The sequence below is a fragment of the Tigriopus californicus genome, chromosome 12, assembly GCF_007210705.1.
Source record: "Tigriopus californicus strain San Diego chromosome 12, Tcal_SD_v2.1, whole genome shotgun sequence".
Taxonomy (NCBI): domain Eukaryota; kingdom Metazoa; phylum Arthropoda; class Copepoda; order Harpacticoida; family Harpacticidae; genus Tigriopus; species Tigriopus californicus.
In genome coordinates, this window is record NC_081451.1 from 13142230 (window position 1) to 13167261 (window position 25032).

Consider the following 25032-nt stretch of genomic DNA (forward strand, 5'->3'; position numbering starts at 1 on the left):
TTTAATGGGTTGCACATTGTTAAATCAAACTTTAAAACTCATTAGTTAATCCGACAAAATGACTAAATTGTCCCCTCTAATCAAAACAAAACTGTGATTAAATCCTTAATTCATAAAACCACAGGGGCAGATTCTGATGAAGTCTTTGCTTAAATGCTTAGACTCTCTAGTAGCTGTTTCTTTTCATAAAGAAACAAAAGGAATAACTTATGTGATAAAGCTTCTTTGAAAGAAGGTCAGATTAGAATAAAAAATAACTTCAAACGATCATGGTACAAAATCCAGTCAATCAATGTAATTAGTGCTCTTAGCTATGCACTGACATCAAATTTCATACTGATCTATGTACCAGACGCTTAGTCTGGGGTTACTTTTTTTCCTTTGCTTGTCCTTATATTCACAAATTTTTTGGCTATTGGACTCCTGACTCTATGATTTCTTACAAGTTCCTTCATTTACACCGTCTATTTCCACGAACGCATTTCTCAATTTGTGTTGATAAATAGATAAGAGTATATGTTACGTTTTTCTAGGATATATTCATTAAGAAGGCATAGGGCATGTCAAGTGAAGGAAATTCAAGGAATTATGTAGTCCGGCACCCTGATTTTGGGGAGTTTGGGGAGGGAGCACAAAGACAAACATTACAGTCAACTCCCACCATTGGTCCATTGAATTTTCAATAATCAAGTGATTTGGAGTGAGCTGTCTTATAAAACCCAACAAAATGAACATGTTTGGCGTAGTTCAATGAACGCACGAACAAATGGGATACGTCAAGATCACGTTTTAATGTTTGAAACCAGGGGGAGCGAGGGAGGAGATGCCCCAACAAAGCTCAAAGCTGCATGGCGTAGCACTGAAGTTACAGGTTGAACAAAATACCTTGCAAAGGTACTTACCACGTCTTGCTTTCCATTTCTGATGTATTAAAGCCTACTCTCAAAGACCACTGGAACCTGATATTGACGGAAAGCTTTATATAAGCATTAATAACTTAAAGCAATTTGCTAACAATTTCTTCCGGTTGACTAGATTGAGAGGAACATCCTTTGATTTCGGAAGCTTTAGGAAAGCAATTTCCAAATTAGCTACCTTTTAAGGCCTGTCAAATGTCCAGAGGTTTTAATTTGGCAATCTGGCTTCTTGTACCTCAAACTTTAGATCTATTTATCAAACAATGCCTGCTTCTGTGGACTTCGCGAGCTGATCTTTGGGTCACCCTGGTTTCTGGGTATTCTCCCCCCACGTAACCTCGGACGGCCAAAAATCTCAACTTATGCCACTGCCTCATTACCACAATGATATTTGCTTAGACAAGCTAGTAAAATGGAAAAAAATGTCAAAATTCAATGCATGCACAGTGCGGTTTGGTTGGGCATGTTGTCTTTGATTTTACTCCGTGGAATAACGTCACTTGTTCATGAACGCGTTCACTTGACAAGCCCTATGAAAAGTACATGATTTTGAACACTTTCAAGGCTAGAGGTGCGTTTTCGGAGCACCTTCAAGCTCTTGTGAACCCAGAAACAACTCTTTTTTTCTCGGGTTCCTTCATTGTTCAATAGGGCATGTGAAGCAAAGGCAGTTCAAGAAAAAGTGCGGCAATAATGAGTTTCAGCATTTTGAGGAGGGAGAAAGGAGATAAACATTGTAGCCAACCTGCACTCGGACTTGCTTATGAATCCAATTGAATTTCTAACTATTGAGTGAGTTGTGCTGCAAAACTAAAAAAAAATGTCATTTTTTGTCCAGTTATGTCACTGAGCTAAATAAACTTTTGGTTCAAAATCAGAATCATGTTTGCTTCAACAAGGCGGGAAACTCAATCAAAAGACAAATTCAGTCTATGCCCGGTTCAGGTTGGCTGTGATGATTGTCTTCCTATAATTACTCAATGTTGGGGATGCAGCGCTACATATTTCTTAACTTTCATTCACTCAACAGGCCCTTTATACTGCTTCAAGATGAAAATAAATCACGATAATCTGACCGTGATCGCGATGTTTGTGGGTTTTTTTATGGTGCTGTTTTCCCGTCATCTAAATGTCAAGCTCGGAGGTGCAGAAGGTGGCGGATCAAATCCAGCGAGGCAAGTAGGGCAGGGCGTTTACATAAATCACGGACTTCAAGAGATGTTGGCTGCGAACGGAAGCCAAAATTTCTTATCTTCTAAACTGTTCAGTTTATTCTAAATGAGCATTTGATACAACCACAAGATATTGTTGAAAAGATCAATTTGGCAAAGTTTGAGCCCAAAACCATGCTTAGCGTATTCAGGAGATATGTGCAAAATTATACCGCAAACACTAGTACATAATATTCCAATTTTCGGCCTGGTCTTTGTCAGCAACATAAGCTTTTGACATTGTAGATTTGAAACAAACCACTTTACAAGTAAATGGTATAAAATGACCCGCCATTCATTGAAGATATCTATCTTCTTTATTTTATCATCATAATTCGAAAAGTGACTCAGAGCAGGGACCCTGCTCAGAGTCACTATGACCAAGAGTAGGCCGATTGGGCAAGAAGCTCGTTCATAGACCATATTTCTAGAAGTCCGCGATAAATCCAAGAAAAATTCGCTAATTTGTTTTGTCTACGCCAATCCATAATGAATAGTGTCATATTCAGGACTTGAGTAATGCCGGTACAAGAAAGGGCGTTACTTGCATTGTTTTTTTTTTTTTTTGGTTTGGTTTTTCACGGGCTTTTCTAACCGCTACAGGGAATGTAATCCCCAGTACTATAAAAATGAAAGATTATAATTCGTCTATTTATTACCTTTTCAATTTTTATATGATATTTGGTCTACCAACGAATTTGAGTTGGCAGACCGAGCTAATCCTTGAATGTAGGGTTGATCTGGAATGCTATCTAAAAATTTGTCCAAGTCTGACTTGAAAGATGCTACCGGATCAACAAGGCCTACGTATTCCCTACGAATATCAGAGGGAAGCAAATTAAACAATGAAGGAGCCCGAGAAAGAAGAGATGTGGACTTCATTGTTCGAACTAGCCTGGATTCTCGAAGACTTGAAGGTGCTCTCAAAACGCACATTAAGCCTCTACGGTCACTAGAATTGACCCTAAACCCTGGGTTGGGACAAAGCTCATGGATACTTTTGAAAACGTACAATATCAGATACCTTTCGTACCTTCTCTGTGTACTGTACAATCCCAACCGTTCTAACCTCTCCTAATACGAGAGCTCTCTCATTCCTGTGATGTTCCTAGTGAAACATCTTTGGACTTGCTCGACCTTTTCCAAACCTGCTGAACTCATTGGAGCCCAAATGGGTGAGGCGTATTCAAGATGCAGTTGAACAATCGACTTGTACAGAGTTAGCATCGTGATGCTATCTCTGGACTTAAACGTGCGATATATCCAACCACACATTTGAAAAGCCTTACCCACCTTCAGCTCAATATGCTCATCGAACTTTCCATTATTTTGGAGGACTACCTAGATCTTTCACAGATGAGACCTGCTCAATATCTTTACCTCCATTATCTACGAGTGGTGTATTTAAAGGAGTTGACCCAAATGTCATTGAGCGGAATTTCATTCCGTTCAGGGCCATATTTCTCTCAGTTACCCAAGAGTAGATTCGATTTAAGTCCTTTGCAAGGCTACTGGAATCTTGGCCATTCCTACCAGAAACTAACTTTGTATCGTCAGCATAAGAAGAGAGACTGGCAGTGATACTAAGCTTTTGAAGCCGGGCAACGAATATTATAAACAAGAGGGGCCCTAAGATCGAACCCTGGGGAACACCTGACTTGACATCATGTATGTCACTAAGGGATCCCTCAACCTTAACCAATTGCTTCCTACCAGAAATGAAACTTTTTAACCAATTGAGAACCCTGCCTTGGATCCCAATTTCATGGAGCCTGTTAACTAAAAGGCCATGATCTACTTTGTCAAAGGCCTTGGCAAAGTCGAGATAAACTACATCAACTGATTCATGACTCTCTAGTCCCTCAATAACCCGCTCAATATGTTCAATCAGTTGGGTAACCGTGCTAAAATGTGCTCGGAACCCATGCTGGCTAGGAGGAAGGACTTCATGATTTTCAAGAAATTCAACAAGTTTGAACTTCATGATCTTCTCAAACACCTTCGCAATATTCAAAGTGAGAGAAATCGGCCTGTAATTACTGGGGAGCGACTTATCTCCCCCTTTAAAAATTGGAACAACATGAGCTAACTTTAGTGAAGATGGAAACTTGCCCTGATCCAAGATGCAGCGCATCAAGTACGAGAAAACAGGAGCGAGAACCAGTGAGCATCTCATCAGAAACTGAGATGTTACACCATCAGGACCAGGAGAGCTGGAAAGCCTCAAGTCCCTTATGGCCTCTAAAGCATCTTGATCTGTGACTACAAGATCATCTAAACGCTCAGCATGACTAACCATGTCAATCTCAACAGACTTTCGCATAAGAGAAAAATGCCTTCGGATTCGACCTGACCTCCTGAACCACCTTACTCTCAGTTTGTAAGGTGGTTCAGGAGGTCTTACTTTTTTAGTAATGCTACCGGTAATGCGTTACTTTTTGCGTAATGTACCGATGACGGGTTAGTTTTCTGCAAAGGTAACGGCATCGGTAATGGATAAGGTTTCTTAGCTCTCCTGTTATCATTACTTTCTTCATTTTTATGCGATGCATAAGGGTTTCATCTCCGATTTAAAAAAAAAATCCGTTTTTATAAAGAAAAATACTCTTTATTACGAGAAGCAAGTCCTGAACTCCTTCGTGATTCTTGATGTGTGACAGCTGCAATTGTCAGTTGCATAAACCAACCACCCACTGCTTGCTCATTTGTTGGGTTTCGGGGAATCTAGAAGGCTACATTGACCTTGTCAAAAGTAGCAATTGCTCCAACATGTCCTTAAAGTGATTTTATAGTCGTATTTCTGATTAATTGCCCAATTGCCTCCTCACAGGACAAAAGTTTGACAATTCAGCGTATTTTGAGCATGCTTGCATGTGTTGTTAAAATTGACTCTTTTGAGAGTTTTAGTACTGCAGTTGCAAAAGGATGTGATTTGGTTCGGCTTTGGACCCGGCAAAAACTTTTGGGATTCCCTATGGCATTGCAATTTTCCATGCTGATACAAAAACACACATGTTTACTTTTGCTCATCCTTGCATTAGATTGGTATCGAAATATGGCACAGCTAACGAATCAAAATAGGACTCGTCGTCCTTTGAGCATAAAATAAGTTTAATCAAATGTAGCCGAACAAATTACAATTGCAGTCATGGGATAGATACTCAGATAGAGTACAAAATTGAGAATATTGTGAAGTCCTCGTTGCAACTGCAGAAGCATTTGTCAAACGTTAAGAGACAGTGGGCAAAAGTTGAATGACCGGTCAGCTACCCTAAAACCGATCGGTCAACTTGGGACTGCTCACTCACTGGACGATATAATCTTGTTAAAAGAGGGACTCAAACACTAGGAATTGATGTCCCAGCAATAGAGCGCTCCATGAGAAAGGGAATAATCCAACTTTATTGACCACTGACCCCGGGGGTTTCACTGACATCAGAAAGATTAGTTGGTACCAGGAGTAGTGCGTGTGAAGATGTGGAAATTAAGCCTCTTGGTCGTGCTTCTCCAAGCTCTAAATGTGGCAAGTAAAAGCCCAAATCGGACCCCAAGGATTCTCCCAGAAGCAGTCATGTAATATCATCAATGGTACTTTCAATCAAATTTTAAAAAATAACGAAGATCACATTTTTGGGACTTCAGGGAAGAACTCGGGCTTTCGGAGAACGAGGACTACCGAATTGTCGGGGGAGAGCCAATTTTTGAGGGTCTCTCATTTCAAGTCTCTATTCAGGAGAAGAGGCGCGGAAACCATTTTTGCGGGGGATCGATAATTCATCAGGTATCTGACCTACAAGGGGTTTGATAAGATTGCAACTGATCAAACACATCTATCTCATCAACTCTGTCAGCAAGAGCAAGAGAGAACCTCTGTGACCGCACTCTTCTGACTACCATTATCAATAATATTATGGGTTTATCTTAAATATTCTCATATTAAGCAGCGTGTGCCGTACATGGGTCTGAAACAATTTTGAGTCTTCTTTATGCGAAGCGTAACTTGAATTTCTGCATAAAACAACAACCATGAAATGAACTTATTCAGAGCAGACGAATAATTAAACTGATCAAATCAATGAAAAAAGTGAATCAGCCATTCGTTGGCCGTAGCCGATCAAAATAGCTCGTGCAAGTTGCAAATTCGGTTCACTGAATACGATTAATAATCTCTTTACGGGGCAAACTTCAAATCAAAATGTTTCACTATCTATTATAATACTTTTTCTGGTTTTCAGAATTGGCTTCTTTTCAGCATCTCAGAAAACCAGTTGCTTGGCCCCTTTTATTGTTTGAAAAAACGGTCATGAACCTCTAAAGTCTGTAACATTATTGATTTTTCTTATTATCGTCAAACTTTTAATGCTCGACGCTCCTACTGGATTGACAAAATAATGTGTAGCCCCTTTTTACATAACATTTGAACTCCTTTAATAGGATTTTGTTCTGACGGCTGCTCATTGTTGCGAAGGGTTCCATGCGGATGAATTGGAAATCGTGGCCGGTCGAATCAACATCCAAAAGGCGCATGAAGAAGGAGAGCAAGTAAGAAAATTTGAGTATTAATACAACTCCTGGCACGAAAGATGTCACTATAATCCTGGTTTCCAATTATTGAAGACGATGACGAATTTACAGGTTGCCGAATTAAGTAAATCTTACTTTCCACACACACATTCAATTTCAAAGATTAGAAGCATTTCAACCACTGTGGGATACAAGTTCATAGCCTCAGAAGTCCTAATCAAACGAGAAAATATCAGAAATTAAATATCGTTGGGGCTCAATTACGCTCCAGCGAGTCAAATTTTGTAGCCTTTGGTGACTCTTGTCTAGATTTACTTGTCAATCAAAACATTTCATTATCAGCAGTTCTTAGAGTGATAGAAAGAAGTCCCTGTTCGACCATCGATATGAACTTTGATGTTGCTAAATCCACTCCCACAGGCAGAGAACATATCTGAATCGTGGGAAAAAATGGACCAACAGGGGTTCAAACCTTGGACTGTAGTGCCTACCAACGAACCAATCAATAAAGAATTCTCATTTCTGTTTTTGCTTTCAGCGTCGAGATGTGACTGAAGTTATCATCCACGAGGATTGGGACTCTTCCACAGTCAAAAATGACATTTGCCTCCTGAGAGTTGGAAAGGGCTTCATTAAAACATCGTAAGTCTGTTATTTGTCTTGTAGAAATCGGGAAAGAGCAAAATGTTATGAGAGTATAAAAAAATATGACCCATTTCGGGCGAAAAAATCATGATAAATATGCGGAAAAATAGTGATTTCAGCTTGCGACTCATTCTAATAACGTTCTGTAATATCCAAGGATTATTTCGTGAGCATATGAAGCATAGGCTGGCAATTTTGGAGAACACCTTTGCTAATGGACCATGGCATTGCTAATAAATGTAATGAACTCGTTTCGGCCCAAACTTGTCCGAGCAGCTGCAACTCGGCCAAACGGCTCATTTCGCATTTCTTACTGCCGACGGTAAGAAAAGAATGGAAATCACTGAATCTCAAAAATTCATCCCTCATTGAATTCTGCACCGATTGATATCATAAACTCATTTTGGCGAAGCGGTCTAACGGTCAAGCGGATAAGTCCCAAAAATATCAACTAGTGTGGTGGTCAGCTTATCGTGTCACAAATGTATTCCGACGTATAAGCAAGCTCCCGGTACCGGAAAATAAACTTGCCTGCCAGTGACAGTGAAGCAAATTTGGCACTTCAAACTAAAGGGCTAGTCAGAGAAGCGACACTCACGAGATTTCTAAGATTTTTTTGGCTCCCTCGCGGCTGCCTGGTGTGTGTGATGGGGATCGGCTTTGAACACATGTAGTTCCGTGATTCTCAAAATCAGGCTGGCCAAGTTTTTTTTAGCCAGCAATGCTAGCTCGTGCAAAATCAATGCTAAAAAAATGCTAATTGGAATTCGAAAATGCTAGAAAAATGCTACTCTTTTATAAGAAAAGCAAAGTATTCATGGTGCTCATAAAGAACTTCAGTTTCTTAATTCAATTATATTTGGCACTCTTTGACAGGATATGTTCAGGCGACATCTTGAAAATTATATTTTTAGAAAAAAAAACATTTGAAAATCTAAAGAAAAACCTGGCAGTGAAAATTGATTCAGTTGCGTTTATGATATTCTCCTAATTTTGAACCCTGAGACTTAGAAGGGGACACCAAAAAGTGACAAGTTTTATTTGAGGCAAAAATGTTTTTCAGGATTTGAACAAGGTTTTTTTTTACGCACAATTAAAATTGATCTTATCGGCAAAAAATGTTCATCTTGGGCGAGATTAGATCAAGAAAATAAGATAAAATGTTTTTTGATCGTGCATCATGCTTCAAAGCGGAAGAGCTGCAATAGTTTCTTTATCCATAGAGCTCAATTGTTTCATACCCTTCTATTTTGATTTTTTTTGCTATTTGTGAATCTTGTGATATGGTTTACCTCAAATGGGGGGGGGGGAATAATTTTCGGAGAACAATGTCATTAGCCAAAACATGTATGCTTGTTTGAATTTTATAGTGAAATAAACCCATACTTACATTTACTTAATGATTGGTACTTCTTCATTAAACACTCACTGACCATTTTAATCAATTGTTTAATTTGTGTTAGCCAACCCAAAATCTTTTGGTGGGCCAAAATCTGTTTACAAACAGAAATTAGGCTAAATCTCCTTTTGAATTGAGAAGCAATTAGAATAAATCATTTTGCATCCTTCATGTAAAGTAAACAGTGGAATTAGCTTTTTGCTACAGCGTATCAATTTCATTCAACGGGAAAGGGATCCTATGAAAGAACATTGTTAACACCGCCAATGTAGTTCACTTTCTTTTTTTCTTTTGCTTTTCTTCCTTTTTGGTCATGTTTTGAAATGATGAAGTGAAATAATGCTAGAAAAATGCTAAAATGCTAGACGAGATCTCACAATGCTTGGACTATGCAAATAATGCTAGTTTGGTGCTAAAAAACAGACCAATGCTAATAAAAAAATTGCAATGCTAGCGGCTTTGAATTGATGCTAATTTTCAAAAATTAGCATCGAAAAATGCTACCTGGTCAGCCTGCTCAAAATCAAGTTCAGAATTCAGGGAGCCAGTGAGTTGATGGCTCGTTTGTCTGCTTTGGTTGAACCTGAGTAACGCAAGAGAAGTCGATCAGCCCGACACCCTGCTGCCCAACTACCAAAATGTGTTCAAAGCAAAGTCTCAAGTGGCTTGGTTGGAGCGACTTTTCTCTGACAAGCCCTCTACTTCAAACTAATTCTAATTTTGATGAAGCTGACCTTTTCCTCAAAGGTACCGTGAAATTAGGGTCAGCCCCTCAAATCGCATTTAAAGCCCCATATTTGCATCACTGGCAGGAGTACCAGCAAACAAATGATCATGCGAGAGCTTGCATAAAGGTCTCCTTACGACCAGTTCTCAGTACGTAAAGAGGAAGGTACCCACAAGGCTGATGAAGGTTTTCTGCAAATGCCAAGACTTCTAGTAACGATTTTCGTTGCCATTGAAACAAAAGGAACAAAAAATATTGTAAAATATCATCTCGTTGTTTTGCTCAGATTAGTATATTAATCCATTTAAAACCTGCAAAGAGATAATACTTTTAAAAATGCAATCAACATATGTTAAGAGTAACCTACTTGCGTTTCCAAGTAAACGATAAGACATCACGCTTTCAAAGATTGCATTTGCATCAAATTTGACTACAAATTGCTCCGTTTATATCTTAAAGCAATTGCTAAGAAATATAACATGCTTTTCTAGGCTCAAAATATCAATGAAAATATTTCGACCTTTTTTAAAGCAGGTAGAAAAATCTGAAAATAGTTTGCAGTGTAAGTTAAAACTTACTTCATGTCACTATTTCACAATTGTGATGCCATTCTTGTCAATCACTGTAATTCACTGTAATCAAGCATAATGTAGAATTTTGACAGAATTCTTTTAACGTTGAATAAAATATCGCAAGTACGTAAGGATTAGTTGTTGCAAATGTGACAAATTTGAAAATTAAACTGTCTCAGGTATCGTTTAAATACTTCAGGAACATGATAGAATAGTGTAGCTTTTGGCACTTAACTAAAATGAAAAGCAATTTTACATGTTTTGTAAGTTTTAAGTGACATGCTTTGCTACTTTAACTTTTAAAGAAATCTTAAAGGAAATGCAAAAGTGTCATTTCTTTTCGTGTCATTGAAAACGACGGCAATATGCCTTGGAAATAACTGGAAACATAATTAGGCCACTTTTCGATCTTTAAAGGTGTAAAAAACAACTTTCAAGTTGCAATAATCAGGCATCTGCTGAATAGAAATTTATGAAATTTTACGTCAATACATAACTAAGAGTACGTTTGATACTGATTGACTACGTGTTTGACAATGATGCATTTTAATGGACTTTAAGTGATTTCACACACTTATCTGAGCTACTTTTAAACATGTGTCTTTCGCAAAAGTTGCTCCTTTTGTCTTTTTGACAAAGAAAAACATCTCTAGATGCCTTGGCATTCGAGCAAACAGTTAACCAGAAACTATAAACACCGTGTTAAGAGGAAGGTACCCGCGATAGCACAAGCTGACCACCACATAGTTTGATTAAAGGTGCACATATACTAGTACCTATATAAGTATACTTTACTACTATTTTATCGGCGACATTGACGTTCTATCTACATTTTTATTTTTGCGCAATGAACTCATTTTAAGATTGCAATTTGGAGCACGGATTTACTAGTATACATAGTTAAAATTCAACTTTTGTCATATACTTGGATTTATTTTCATCTATTTTAGGTCGGTTGAGCCAATCGCTCTTGCCTCAGAGAATGAAGAATTTCAAGGGACAGCAAAGGTTTCTGGTTGGGGAACAACCAAATTTGGAGGCGCCGCTTCTGATGTACTGCAAGCTGTGGATGTGCCATTTGTTAGCCTCAAAGGTAATCAATCAATTAGAAAAAGAGGGGCACAATTAAGAAAAAATGAAGTAAATTTGAGATCAGCTTAAGCAATTTATCAATTTAAGAGATCAACCTTTTAAATTTAGGGTTGATCTGACATCTGTGACAAATCTTGTCTAGGTCTGACGGGACAACGAAATTGGACAACGAAGGAGCCCAAAAACGTACTGCAGATCTCAGAATGGATTAAGCCGCTCAAAAGCCAATGAAATGGCTTATTGAAATTCCATCTCTGATGAGCTTTACTATTTATTTCTTCAAATTTATTGTATCTCATTATTTCAGGGTGCCAAGAGAGCTATGGAGAGGATAACATTTTCGATACGATGCTTTGTGCTGGAGCAACAGGAAAAGACTCTTGTCAAGTAAACCCATCATTATCCATCAATAATTACTAGAGGGCGGATTTAAAAGTTTCGCACAATTAATTTTTTGCTCCCATGATTTGATGTTTTAGCGGATTTTGAATTGGAAAACCACTTTTTCACCTACATAGCACTATAACATGAGAAAATTTGATTGAGCTTCAGTAGTCAGTCAAATGAAAGCAAGATAATTTCCAAATTCTGCAAACTTGATCAATTTCCTATGTGAAGTAAAAGAAGTTTAAACAAAAATGTTGTGGGGCACTCTGATTTTGGGCATTTTGTGGATGGAGAGTTAAGACAAACATCGCAGCTAACTTGCAACATGATTCGGTTTTTTGTTCAATGAAACTCAAACATAATTTTTTTTGATGTATTTCTATCAGTACTATGTTTTTGGCCCAATAGCAATCTCAGCTAGCCGGCAAATTGAAATGAATAATCAATTCAGTATATGCTTGGTGCAGGTTGGTTGTGATGTTTGTTTAGATTCCTCTAAATGTCCAAAATCAGGGGGGAGGGGCTTTATATTTTTTATTGAATTTTGTTTAGCCTCACATGGTCAATTCTTTCAAAATAAAGTTGAAGGTTGGGAAAATAAACGGGAGAATTGGATTGCCCTTCCATGAGTGCTTTTTTGTTGCAAATTTTAGCCACTCTATCAGGAAGGAAAATGTGAAAGGACAACAAGTTAGGCTGGAAATAGCGTCTTCAAGGTGAAACGAAATCACAATAAACTGGCCGTAATGGCGCTTTTCTGATGGTGTTGTTGTCCCGCCATCTAAGAGTCAAGCCCAAGATTTACAGAAAGTGGCAGGTTCAATCCAAAGAGGCAAGTAAGGTAAGGCGTTCAAAGAGGAAGGAAGCCAAAAAAGAAAGTTGGAAGTCTTCTCTCCGTTATTTCTTCACGCTAGCCCCATGAGGACCCTCAAGTTTGAATCAATACATAAATTCCAGATGAATCCATTAATATGTTAAGAACATCAATGACAAAGGCCTAATGCTTAGACAAATGAAAACGTATGCCAGCTTAACCTTAACCATCCCTTGATCACACTGAACGGAATTGAATGCCAAATTGGTTTGAAAAGATGCCAAATTTGTGGTTTTAAACAAGCCAGTTTTCAAGAGACCGCCCCTTTGAATGGTAGATGGTGATGGTTTCGGAAATTGATGACGCCGACTTGAAAGGCCTCATTGGATATTATAATCATCCATTCAGGCAAAGTGAATATTTTGTCAAAATGTACAAACATGAGTGTTTAAAGTGGTCCGGGTGTGTGTGTGTGTGTTTTCAACTATCCAAAAGTTTTAATCTCCAAGGGAAATAAGAAAAGAAGGTACGTCCACTTATACTCAAACTTGCAGAGAAAGTAGCAGTGCCAATAGTCAAATGTTTTGGTGAATATCAATAAAATTATTTCATATAACCATGATTTTATACTTTTTGCAACGAGAACTTACAAAGGGAAATTGCTTTATGCAAAAAATGGGAAACCTTTTTTCTCTTTTTGCTTCAACCCTTTTGCGAATTTAACTTTTTTCCCTTTTTTTTTTGATCACATAGAATGACAATTTTAAAGCTTTCAAAACATCACTTTCAAATCTGCCCTCTTTTCATTACTTAATTCTTATACCGCAATTAACAAATAATTTCTTACACGGAACGCTGAGCTATAAGTACTCACCAAACTTGATCATACTGGGAATAATCAAACATATTTTCTTGTTTTTATTTCATTTTAGGGTGATTCCGGGGGACCATTGGTTTGCAGGAGCAAGATCACCTATGGGTCTGGAACTAAGTTATGTGGACTGGTCTCTTGGGGAAAAGGTTGTGCCAAAAAAGGATTTCCTGGGGTTTACACGAAACTAGGCCGATATCGATATTGGATTCATACTCATGTGTTTTCAAGATGTTAGTAGATGTGTATTGGTTAATGTGAAGCTTCTTGGTTCCATTGATGGTCTTATTATTGAGTGCATTAAATGCACTGGTTCAAGCTACTGCTCAATGAAAATGATCTACACGAACTAATTTGTACCCTGGTAGATGTTGATGGTCCACTTGTTTTGTTCATTTGAAGGACAGTTTGAGCAAAGTATAATAAAGAGCTCTGTGGTGTTAACCAAAACGACGGTTTCATTTAAGATTTGAACTTTCTCAACTGTACAATAACAAGAGCAAGGTCCAAAACGCATTTCTTTCTAGAGGAAAGAGGAATTGTCGTTTTGTTATTTTTTTTGTGGATTTTCTCATTGCTACTGAGAATGGGATCCCCAGATATTCAAAGTGGACAGAAATGATATATCTTATCTCTCTTTGAATTTATGCAATAGATGATCCACCAACGAATACGTGTCGACGGACCTGGCTAGCCGTTGAATGTAGGGAATCAGGAATTTTATGGTCAAAAACGATTGGCTTAATTTTTGGTTAAATTTAATAGCCAAATTAAATCTGGCTTAAATCCTGTTGCAGGATTAACGTCTATATTTTCCCTACGAAAATTTGAGGGAAGATAATTGAAAAATGGTGAAGCCTGACAAAAGAGAGAATGACTTCATTGTGCACACTAACTTGGATTGAAGGCCTTGAGGGCTTGAATGTGCTCGCAAAATGCACGTTTAGCCTTTGCTGTCCTTACAATTGACCCTCTGGGCATTCTGAGTTCGTCTCTAGTCCCTGACAGTCTTTTGTAGGGCAATACTGATACAAGTCATCTCTACTGATTTAACTCTGTCGATTCTGTATGCAGAAGATCTAACAATCCTCTTCCATTAGCCACTTCTTCACGTTTTTCGTCATCTTTGACTTGAAATCCATGTGGGTGTCATTGTGTGTAACTACAGAGGAGCCATTTTCATTTCGTGAATAAACCCTTCAGTCTGGTGCAAGATTCAAGCACAAAACCAAGCCTTGATTCCAAAATCTTTAGGATCTTTACGCAAAGCGTGTCCCTTCCGATCAAATTCGGAATTGGAAGCAAAAGTTTAATCTGCGCTCTAACAAACGAAATCGACCTCCAGTAGAATAAATTTGTCCCAAACAACTCAAAGCATTCCAAGTCTGCCATGCGAATTTGGGTCCAAATTCATCAATGGAATTTATTGATCGCAAGTTTACTTCATGTTGTCCATGATCCAGTCTGTGAAAGCAGAGGTCTTGGCGTAGACTCCGGGATAACCAGCAAGAGCGCATCCTCGTCCCCAAGACACAACACCACAGCTTAATCCGTCACAAGTCATTGGGCCACCGGAGTCACCTTGGCACGAGTCGAAACCCTCAGCACCGGCGCAAATCATGTCAGGAGTGATGGAAGAGACACCGTAATCTTCTTGGCAGGCTAAAAAAGGTGTCCAATCGTTAAGACACCTGCAGGGTCACGCTTCCCCAAAACACTTACCGTCTGGGGAGACGACGGGAACGGTCACGCTGTAAAGAACATCAGGGCTGCTGCCACCGGAAGTAAGGGTACCCCAACCGGAGACAATGGCGTCAGATCCTTCAGCGAACTCTTGTCCCTGTGCAGGCAAATCCACCGGAGCAACTTGGCTAGAGGTTTGGAAAAGGTCAATGGGTGAAAGGGAAGAATGGAGAAATGATGCAGATTCACAATCACACATACGCATTCAAATCCAAAGGAGCGGACAAAATCAGAAGACACACATCACCACTGTGCTCAAAGGAGTCGTAATCTTCATAGATGATGATATCGGATACTGTGACAAGCTATGGGTGGACAAAAGTGCGTTGAACAGAGAATCATAGAGAAACCCAATCATTGAACATACTTGCTCAGTTCCTTCATCTTCGAACAAGTTGTGGTCTCCAGCAACGACTTGCACACCAGATGGGGTCTCTCCACGGCAACAATGAGCGGCGGTCAAGATGGTGCTGGCGCTGATGACGGAACCACCACAAAAGTGGAATCCGGAGGTGCTTTGGAATGAAACCTATCGGAGATTTTAACAATTGCCAATTTGTTTTGTTTATGATCGGGAATGAGCTTCTTACCTGGAAGGGAATGGAATTGGGCTCAACCTCGTCGCCGCCAACAATCCTCTCGTGGGGCATCATCTTCCTTTGAAGACGGCTAAAAAGTTCAAATTCCGATTCGTGAGTAAACTATGAAAATTGAGGAATTTGTGAAGTTTGTTTAACTCACGCCATTGAGGTGGCTTGGACAGCCACGGCTGCAAGAGCAACGACAAGGACAACTCGAAGCATGGTGGTGTTTTGTGATCTAGAAGGGCAAGCCAAAAGTTACGAGCAGTTGTTGAATTATTGAAGATACAGTGATGGTCCACTTACCCTCGTAACACAAGGACTGAAATCTCAATAGAAAATCCGAGTATTTATACAAGAATTGTATCGACCTCTTGAAGAGATTATCTGGAGATTTTGTGCACAGTATTGACAAATCCTATTATCGTCATAAATGTTGACCAAGAGCGAGGTTGTGTCAACATTTCAGGCCTGACAATTAATAGGGCTCCCCGCACAATTATTCCACATTAAGGTCGATGAACATTTGTATTGCAGATGTTTGCAATTCATCCACAATTTTCATTGAGCCCTGAATAACGTCTTCTGGCAATCTGCATAAACTTTATGTTCAGATGTTGTATTAGCAAGTCGAAGTTTTAATTATCAGCTTTATAAATGATTTATGTCGTCGCCAAAAAACATTGAAGCATCCAAATGCATAAGATTTTAAAAAAGATTCAAGAAGGAAAATGGTTGTTATTTGATATCATGACAACACGAATTGAATCAATAGTTTTAAACGATTTTAATGAATTTGGGTTAAGTTGATAGTCTGAAGCTTAGAATCAACTAAATTAATGATTTAATGCACAATGTTGAGGATGGAAGTCAATTTGGGCTGAAACTTATAAATCAATGCCAATTATGTCTGATATGGAGCCAAATTCACCATTTGTAAAGGCTCCCTAAACTGTCGAGTCTGGATGGGTCCTGATTTTTTATTTGGTTTGTTTTTTCACGGGCTTTTCTAACCGCTACAGGGAATGTAATAACCAGGACTATTAAAGTGAAAGGTTATAATTCGTCTATTTATTACCTTTCAATCTTTTTATGATATTTGGTCTAGCAACGAATTTGAGTTGGCAGACCGAGCTAATCCTTGAATGTAGGGTTGATCTGGTATGCTATCTAAAAATTTGTCCAAGTCTGACTTGAAAGATGCTACCGGATCAACAAGGCCTACGTATTCCCTACGAATATTAGAGGGAAGCAAATTAAATAATGAAGGAGCCCGTGAGAGAAGAGAAGTGGACTTCATTGTTCGAACTAGCCTGGACTCTCGAGAGCTTGTACGTGCTCTCAAAACGCACATTAAGCCTCTACGGTCACTAGAACTGACCCTAAATCCTGGGTTGGGACAAAGCTCATGAATGCTTTTGAAAACGTACAATATCAGATACCTTTCGTACCTTCTCTGAGTACTGTACAATCCCAACCTTTCTAACCTCTCCCAATACGAGAGCTCTCTCATATCCTCAATGTTCCTAGTAAAACATCTTTGGACCTGCTCAAGCTTTTGCAAACCTGCTGAACTCATTGGAGCCCAAATGGGAGAGGCATATTCAAGGTGCAGTTGAACAATCGACTTGTACAGAGTTACCATCGTGATGCTATCTGTGGACTTAAACGTGCGATATATCCAACCACACATTTGAAAAGCTTTACCTACCTTCAACTGGATATATTCATTGAACTTTCCATTATTTTGGAGGACTACACCTAAATCTTTCATAGATGAGACCTGCTCACTATCTTAACCTCAATTATCTACTAGTGGAGTATTTAAAGGAGTTGACCCAAACGTCATTGGGCGGAATTTTTTTCTGTTCAGGGCCATATTACTGTCCTCCACCAATTTGATTGTACTGAAGGGATATCATCATCCCAATCCTGGCCTCGAACCACTAACTCCTTCATTTTGATTTTTCCGGCAACCACTATTGGAGCCAATAAACCAAGAGGGTCATAGAGTCCCGCTAAACGGCTCAATACGGATCTTCTTGTTAAACGCTCGATGTTTTCAATGGCCACTTCAAACACTAACGTATCCTCTCTCGTGTTCCATTTCATGCCCAGGACTTTGTTCTTGGATGCCTTTTCCAGAAGAGCCTTGTTCTTGGTTTCCTCTCCTCCCAGTTCTTGCGCCAAGGTAGGGCAACTTGAAATCCAACCCGTAAGGTTGAAATTTCCTTCAGCTAGAACTCTTTTCACCTCAAGACATTCTTGCATTGCAGTTTCGCTTGACGCAAAGCTGTCCAGATAATCGTCGACGTAAAATTGAGTCTGAACGCGACGTTTGGTTTCATTGGAGCATTTGGAATCTTCCGCAGTCTGAAAAAGTGTGTGAATGGCGAGGCATGGCGATGGTGAATCTCCAAACACGACTCCTGTCATTTGGTACGTTTCGGGAGGATCTGCATCCTCGTTGCGCCACAGAAACCTATGGTAACGGGTGTCATCTTCCTGTAGACCAATCCGACTAAACATAGCCTCGATATCTGCCGTTACGGCCACTGAACCTTCCCGGAAGCGAGTCAACACATCAAAGATGTCATTTTGCAGAGATGGTCCAGTCAAAAGACGATCATTCAAACTTTTACCCCCGTACTTTGCTGCGGAATCGAACACGATTCTAACCTTAGTGCCACATTTTTTCCATACACCATGATGTGGAAGGAAAGATTGTCTTGGATGATGTAACTCGATTGGGTTATCGATTTTCTTGGCGTAGCCTTCTTGTAAATATTTCTCCATGGCCTTACTATACGCTTGCTTAAACGTTGAATCTCGCTGTAATCGGCGTTCCAGACCTTCAAGACGTTTCAAAGCCAATGATCGATTATTGGTAGGTTTCTCCACTCCTGGAATCCATGGGAGTGCCACTTCATATCCAGGACGACCCGAATATTTCTTAGTGGTCTCCTTGATCAGTTTAAGCTCATAGGAATCTTCGAGATTAAAACTTTGCCTTTCCGGTATCTCTGCTTCCGACCCATAGGATTCAGTGGCTAAGAAGTCTGATAGCATCGTATCGAGATGTCTTTCTTGATGCGTCAAAAAATTGACCTGATGAGCTGAGAACCCCTATTCTTGAACTCGACCTCGCGCTACCCATCCAAGAGGTGTACGGAAGGCGTAATGTTCTTTATCGGTTCCTAATCGCCATTCCATCGGCATTATCAGTGAGTTTGAGTCCAAAGCTAACAGAATTTCGACTTTCCCTGCATGTTGGGAAAACGGGATGTCCTCCAAATGCTTCCAACGATGTTGTAATGATTTCCAGGAAAGTCCTCTCAAATTCTTGCAAACCTCCGGGAGAGACTTGACTGCTAACGGATGAGTGGGCTCCGAATCGTGGACGCCCACAAAAATATTAGTTTCAGCACTGTCCATCGTCTGTGTTCCATTGGCGCTATGAATTTGAATTTTTCCGAGACTCTTGTCCATACAGCCGATTCTTTTTAATAATGATTCGCTAGCGAAAGATGTGTCCGAACCTTCATCCACCAATGCGTGCGTAATAACATCGCCCTTAGGACCACGACATTTGATAGGGATTATGCCTAGGATGTAGTTGGAACGTCCCTTGGTATTCTGTACCACCGCTTCGGTAACCTGAGTGGGAGGGGGTTTGCGCATCTCAGTTCCAGTCCCGCCACTTGTGGTCTGCATCCTTTGACCATGTAATAACGGATGGTGTAGGTAAGGACAATTTGTCTCTCCACATCTGACTCTAGATCGACATTCTGACCGAGCATGGCCTTTTCCAAGACATCGGAAACACAGACCCTCTTCCCTGACAAATCCCATCCTCTCCGCTACAGGGATTTTCTTAAACTTGGGACAAAATGTGATAGCATGATCTTGCGTACAGAAGAAACACTTCTTTGAAAAGTGTCTCTCAGTTGTCACATTATTTGAAGCTGATAATGTTAGCTTCTTGGGTTGGTTGGCTCTTGTTCCCATTTCTTGCATTGATGTTCTGTGCCGATTGTCCCTATGGACCGCACGGAGGAGCCACGCACAAAATTCGGTCTCCTTTCCATTTGAAGGCAAGTTCCTTGAGTAATCATACCATGAATTAAAATTCTGTTTGTCTAACTTGCCTTCTAGCATTCGTACGATGTATGCAAGAGAACCATCTCCGGGTGGACGATGCTTCTTGATGGTGAACAGATGACCTTGCACCTTGGCCGCAAAATCGGCCAGACTCTCCGCGTCTCCTGATTTGACATCACTCAACTTCTCGAGGGTTCTTTGATGGGCATCCACTACCAAGTCTTGGTCACCATAAACTTGACGAATGGTTTTCAATGTATTGATGTAATCGTGGTCAGAATTATCGTACCCTACAATAAAGGCTCGTGGTTTCTCGCCCAATGATGCTTTAAGAAGCCCCATCTTCTCTGGGGTGCTTCTTGTCGTGTTATGGACGAGCGCTTGGAACATATTGCTCCACTCTGTAAACTGTAGGATGTCTCCATTAAAATGAGGCATTTTCACATCAAGGGAACCCCTTCCTCCTCCAGATCGTCCAAACGTAACCGTAGGATTTAGCATCCAATCATTCTCACCCTCGACCCAATGCGGTTGATAACCTTCACGATCGACAAATCGTCCTTGTCGTTCAAGATGATCGTCTGGGATCACGTTAGAACGTCCTGGGATTGGCAGGGGTCGACCCATCCTCCCATCTGCCTGAGGTTCGTTTGGGGCCATCTCTTCTCCGTCGAAATCCCCAACTCGACTTCCCAACTGCAATTCCTCTAATTGGGCTTGGGATCTTCTCTCATCATCCATGGCTCGTTCCAAGTTAATCTTGGCAATCTCAACCGCCCGATTGTTTGCATTTCTTGTTTCCTGGAGGCGTAAACGTTCTTCCTCCCGATATTGTTGAAGATTTCGTCCTTTACTTCCAAAGATCGTGCTTGGTTCCGCAGCTCTCGCTTCCACATGTTCCTGAACCAATGCCACCGATTTTAAGACCCGATTGGTCTCATCCTCCAATTTTTGTTCCATTACCTCACGTTCCTCTTCTTCTCTCACGTTGCCGAGGAAAGTGGTCATCAATGATGACAGTTCATCCAATGTTGACTTCAATCGATCTGCAAGGACTCTTAACCCCGTTCGCGATACTGGTGGAACAGCCGTTAGGTCCCTCTCCAGATTCGCAATTTGTCTAGTAATAGATCGCTTTTTTCCCGCTATGTCCACCTTGCATTCTTTTGGGTCGAACGACGGACTTTCTTGGAAGTTTGCCATGCTTGTTATGTCACTAAGAGTTCCACGGTTGGAATTTGGAACTGTATTCACTCTTGTCCCGGATTGGAAATTTGGACGAATCTCGACAATCAAGGATCCGGCTCGAAGGACCAAATAAAGTGGTGAAGATTTCTCTTCCCCGCGTACTCTTGTCTTACGACCCTTGATCGACACGAGATATATTAAAATTGTAACAAGGTATATTTCACACAACTTCCAAGAACACCCACTAATCACGACAGCATATTCTCGTTCATTCTATCTCACCTGGCCATCATACCAGAAAAACTCGTTATTGTAATGCAGGCCTAAAAGGCCAAGAAAAGTCTACATTGGGGCAGACGAGCAACCACAAACCGAGCCCGCGGTTAGATTCTGATATCGTCGGAACATCGACTTGTACAGAGTTAGCATCGTGATGCTATCTGTGGACTTAAACGTGCGATATATCCAACCACACATTTGAAAAGCTTTACCCACCTACAACTGGATATGCTCATCGAACTTTCCATTATTTTGGAGGACTACGCTAGATCTCTCTTAGATGAGACCTACTCAATATCTTTACCTCCATTATTTACAAGTAGAGTATTTAAAGGAGTTGACCCAAATGTCATTGAGCGGAATTTTATTCCGTTCAGGGCCATATTACTCTCAGTTCCCCAAGAGTAGATTCGATCTAAATCCTTTGCAAGGCTACTGGAATCTGGCCATTCCTAACAGAAACCATCTTTGTATCGTCAGCATAAGAGAGAGACTGGCAGTAATACTAAGCTTTTGAAGCGGGGCAACGAATATTATAAACAGGAGGAGCCCTAAGATCGAACCCTGGGGAACACCTGACTTGACATCATGTATGCACTATGGGATCCCTCGACCTTAACCAATTGCTTCCTACCAGAAGTGAAACTTTTTAACCAATTGAGAACCTTGCCTTGGATCCCAATCTCATGGAGTCTGTTAACTAAAAGACCAAGATCTACCTCGTCAAAGGCCTTGGCAAAGTCGAGATAAACTACATCAACTGATTCATGGCTCTCTAGTCCCTCAATAACCTGCTGAATATGATCAATCAGTTGGGTAACCGTGCTAAAATGAGCTCGGAACCCATGCTGGCTAGGAGGAAGGACTTCATGATTTTCAAGAAATTCAACAAGTTTGAACTTCATGATCTTCTCAAACACCTTGGCAATATTCGAAGTGAGAGAAATCGGCCTATAATTACTGGGAAGCGACTTATCTCCCCCTTTAAAAATTGGAACAACATGAGCTAACTTTAGTGAAGATGGAAACTTGCCCTGATCCAAGATGCAACGCATCAAGTACGAGAAAACAGGAGCGAGAACCAGTGAGCATCTCATCAGAAACTGAGATGTCACGCCATCAGGACCAGGAGAACTTGAAAGCCTCAAGTCCTTGATGGCCTCTAAAGCGTCCTGATCTGTGACTACGAGATCATCTAAATGCTCAACTTCACTGATCTTGCCAATCTCAACAGACTCATCTTCAGAGCAATGAGCTGTTGCTTCTGAACTCACTGGGGTTGACAACACACCAGTGAATTGATCTCCAAGCATGTTAGCCATAGTCTCTACATTGCTAATGGCTTCCCCATTAACCTCCAAAGGCCCAACAGAGTGTTTCATTTTTCTCTTAGAGTTCGCATAAGAGAAAAAAGCCTTCAGATTCGAACTGACCTCCTGAACCAGCTTACTATCAGTTTGTAATTGGTCATATTCCATGGAGGCCTTAATCTTACCCTGAACTACCTCCAATTTTTTTGGAGACTAGCCACAATTACTGGATTCGAAGTGCTCTTCAGCCTTTTTTCTAGTTTGCAACTCTTTCTGAACAAAGTCTTCTTATATTTTGGAATTTTAATCCGTGTACCATCTTCCGCAACACATTCAGAGATTGCTAAAGTGGAGCAAACTTCCCTAAAAACTGAAGCTGATTTATCTATGGCTGCGTCTATGGACGATTCCTGTTTCAGAATTGAAATCAAGTCAATTTCTTCTAATCTTTCTATAATCAACGGCCAATGTTCATTTTTGAACTTGAACTTAGCGAGACCGACCTTTCTGGCCGGTTTTACTCTACAGCGTTGGGCGTTAAAACGGTTACCTAAATTCATTGTGATATATCTTGAAAAATAATTGATCGATTTAAAAGAATTAAGCTTTTGAATCTACCGCCATAAAAGCAGCATTCATCATTGCAAACAAAGTTTCTTTTAATAACAAAACCATCGGAATTATGGACCAAACTGCAAACCGCACTCATTGAGCTCCTCAAAAAGAACGTGGCCGCGGCCACCATCATGAAGACCTTGAAGGTCAACAAGATGTTTGTCTGGAGGTGTCGAAAACGACTTGAGGAGATGGGGGAGACTCCAGACGACCAGGATCTGGTCGACCACGGTCTTTGAGGACTAGGGCCTTTACCAAGGCCCAAGTTCAAAGGTCAGGCGAAATCCGGCCCGGTCGATCTCCGCCATGGCCAAGGAGTACTCGGTCTCGAGGAGGACCATGGGAAGAGTGGTCAAGGAGGACCTTGGACTTCATCCTTACCAACTGAGATGACGTCAACTCCTCTCGACTGCCACAAGATCAAAAAGATTGACCCGAAGCAAACTATTGAAGGCTTGGCTCGCAGCAAACCCGGATGTCATTGTAATTTACAGTGATGAGAAATTGTTTGATGTCATAAGGAAATTTAATTCTCAAAATGACAGGGTGCTCTCCAGGGACATCTCAAAGGTCGATCTCAGCGTGAAGACCGTGTACAGGACCCAGGAACCAAGCTCCATCATGATATGGTGCGCCATGGCCAGCAATGACAAGTAGTCGCCAGTTTTCTGGATTCCAGATGGAGTAAAAATTAATAAAGAGGCATATCTGACATTCTTGAAGGAGCAAGTGCTTCCTTGGATCCAAAGAGACTTTCCTGGGCAAAGAGTCTACTTTACACAAGATTCTGCCCCTGCCCATGCAGCAAACGTCGTCCAAGAGTGGAGCCAACAAAATTTTGACCATTTTTGGACCAAGGAGCTGTGGCCTCCTTCCTCACCAGATATTAACCCCCTTGACTTTGCCATGTAGGGTATGGTGGAGAAGGAAGCAAATACCGTCTCCAGACCCTCCAAAGATGCCTTGATGTCTTCAATTGAGATATCCTGGGCTGATATCCCAGAGCAGGCTGTGCGTGCCAGCTGTGCGGCTGTGAACAAGAGATTAGGGCAAATTGTGTGGAATCATGGCAGTCATTTCGAATAAATTTTATATGAACTTAATGGTTTTGGCACCAACACTTGTTTGTGTGAAATTAATGTAAATTAATTAATTAATTTTGCTGTCAAATAAATTTTAATTGGTAACCATTTTTACGCCCAACCCTGTAGAGCACACCGGCTTTTGAGTAATGGTCGACCCTATCTCGAGAACATGATGATCTGACAGATTACTAGGCGTCACAGGGACATACTGGATCAGATCAGGGTCATTGGAAAAGACCAAGTCGAGAACGCTATTCTCTCTAGTGGCTACACCAGCATGCTGGGAGAAATTGCGCAAGATCGCGAATTCTTCCAGCTTTTCGAACGACTGAGATGTCGATTTTCTAAATGGAAATATACCCATCAGGACTAACATTCCACTCTACAACGCTAGCCGGAAAGTTATAATCCCCTACAAAGAAAACTATCGTGCAGACTGTCTTATCCAACTCATTTCCAGTGAAATGGAGAGCTGACATAAGAGAGCTTACTGAACAAGAAGGAGGCCTATACATTGTTACAATCGACAGATCAAGCCCTCGGATATGACATGATATAACATTGATGATAAAAATATAAAATCAAAACAATTTGTGCAATAAAAACCATTATGCTGAAGCTTTTTTGAGCAAAGAAAGGACTCTCCTTTTTATGATTTATAAAATTTTCAATTTAACTTGGCTTGAGGCAAGGATCCGAAATGTGTATTGAGAGTAAAAGGGTTATTGAGTGGAAAATGTTGATGTGAGCAACCTGTTTGCTCTGGCAGATTGCAAACCAGTGCTTCAGTGGTTGATCACAGGGTTTTCTTGTTTGCGTGTACATGTGTGTGTGTGTGGGGGGGGGTCAGAAAAAGCTAATATGCCTGACCTAAATATATTCAAACGTTGATCAAATTCGGCAGCACTGGTAAACAGATTGACCACAACAGTAGAGGAAGGTTCTCATGCGTTTCCGTAGAATAAAGACAA

General features: G+C 40.5%; 3 protein-coding genes across 4 annotated transcripts in view; 1 reads left to right on the forward strand and 2 right to left on the reverse strand.

Annotated features, from left to right (window-relative positions):
• Positions 1-5081: 5081 nt before the first annotated feature.
• LOC131892317 (trypsin-1-like) lies at positions 5082-13617 on the forward strand. The gene is made up of 7 exons (XM_059242124.1): positions 5082-5701; positions 5771-5909; positions 6563-6670; positions 7191-7294; positions 10946-11088; positions 11395-11474; positions 13221-13617. The coding sequence occupies exons 1-7, from the start codon at positions 5604-5606 to the stop codon at positions 13395-13397; spliced, it is 849 nt and encodes a 282-aa protein (XP_059098107.1). The 5' UTR covers positions 5082-5603; the 3' UTR covers positions 13398-13617.
• Positions 13618-14536: 919 nt separating this feature from the next.
• The window catches only part of LOC131892318 (trypsin-1-like), a 32315-nt gene continuing 21819 nt past the window's right edge, over positions 14537-25032 (reverse strand). Inside the window, exons 1-7 of one of the 2 annotated variants that reach the window (XM_059242125.1) lie at positions 15790-15852; positions 15644-15721; positions 15493-15571; positions 15270-15431; positions 15104-15207; positions 14882-15030; positions 14537-14821 (exon numbers count right to left, since the gene is read on the reverse strand). In XM_059242125.1, the coding sequence (XP_059098108.1) occupies positions 14598-14821; positions 14882-15030; positions 15104-15207; positions 15270-15431; positions 15493-15571; positions 15644-15705 (780 nt within the window). In that variant the 5' untranslated portion in view covers positions 15706-15721; positions 15790-15852 and the 3' untranslated portion in view covers positions 14537-14597. Of the gene's footprint in view, positions 14822-14881; positions 15031-15103; positions 15208-15269; positions 15432-15492; positions 15572-15643; positions 15722-15789; positions 15853-25032 lie in introns of those variants that run through there. The other variant, XM_059242126.1, reaches the window with a different exon arrangement.
• LOC131892320 (uncharacterized) lies at positions 19761-20714 on the reverse strand. The gene is made up of 2 exons (XM_059242128.1): positions 20100-20714; positions 19761-19992 (listed from the first exon to the last, which is right to left on the reverse strand). The coding sequence occupies exons 1-2, from the start codon at positions 20590-20592 to the stop codon at positions 19952-19954; spliced, it is 534 nt and encodes a 177-aa protein (XP_059098111.1). The 5' UTR covers positions 20593-20714; the 3' UTR covers positions 19761-19951.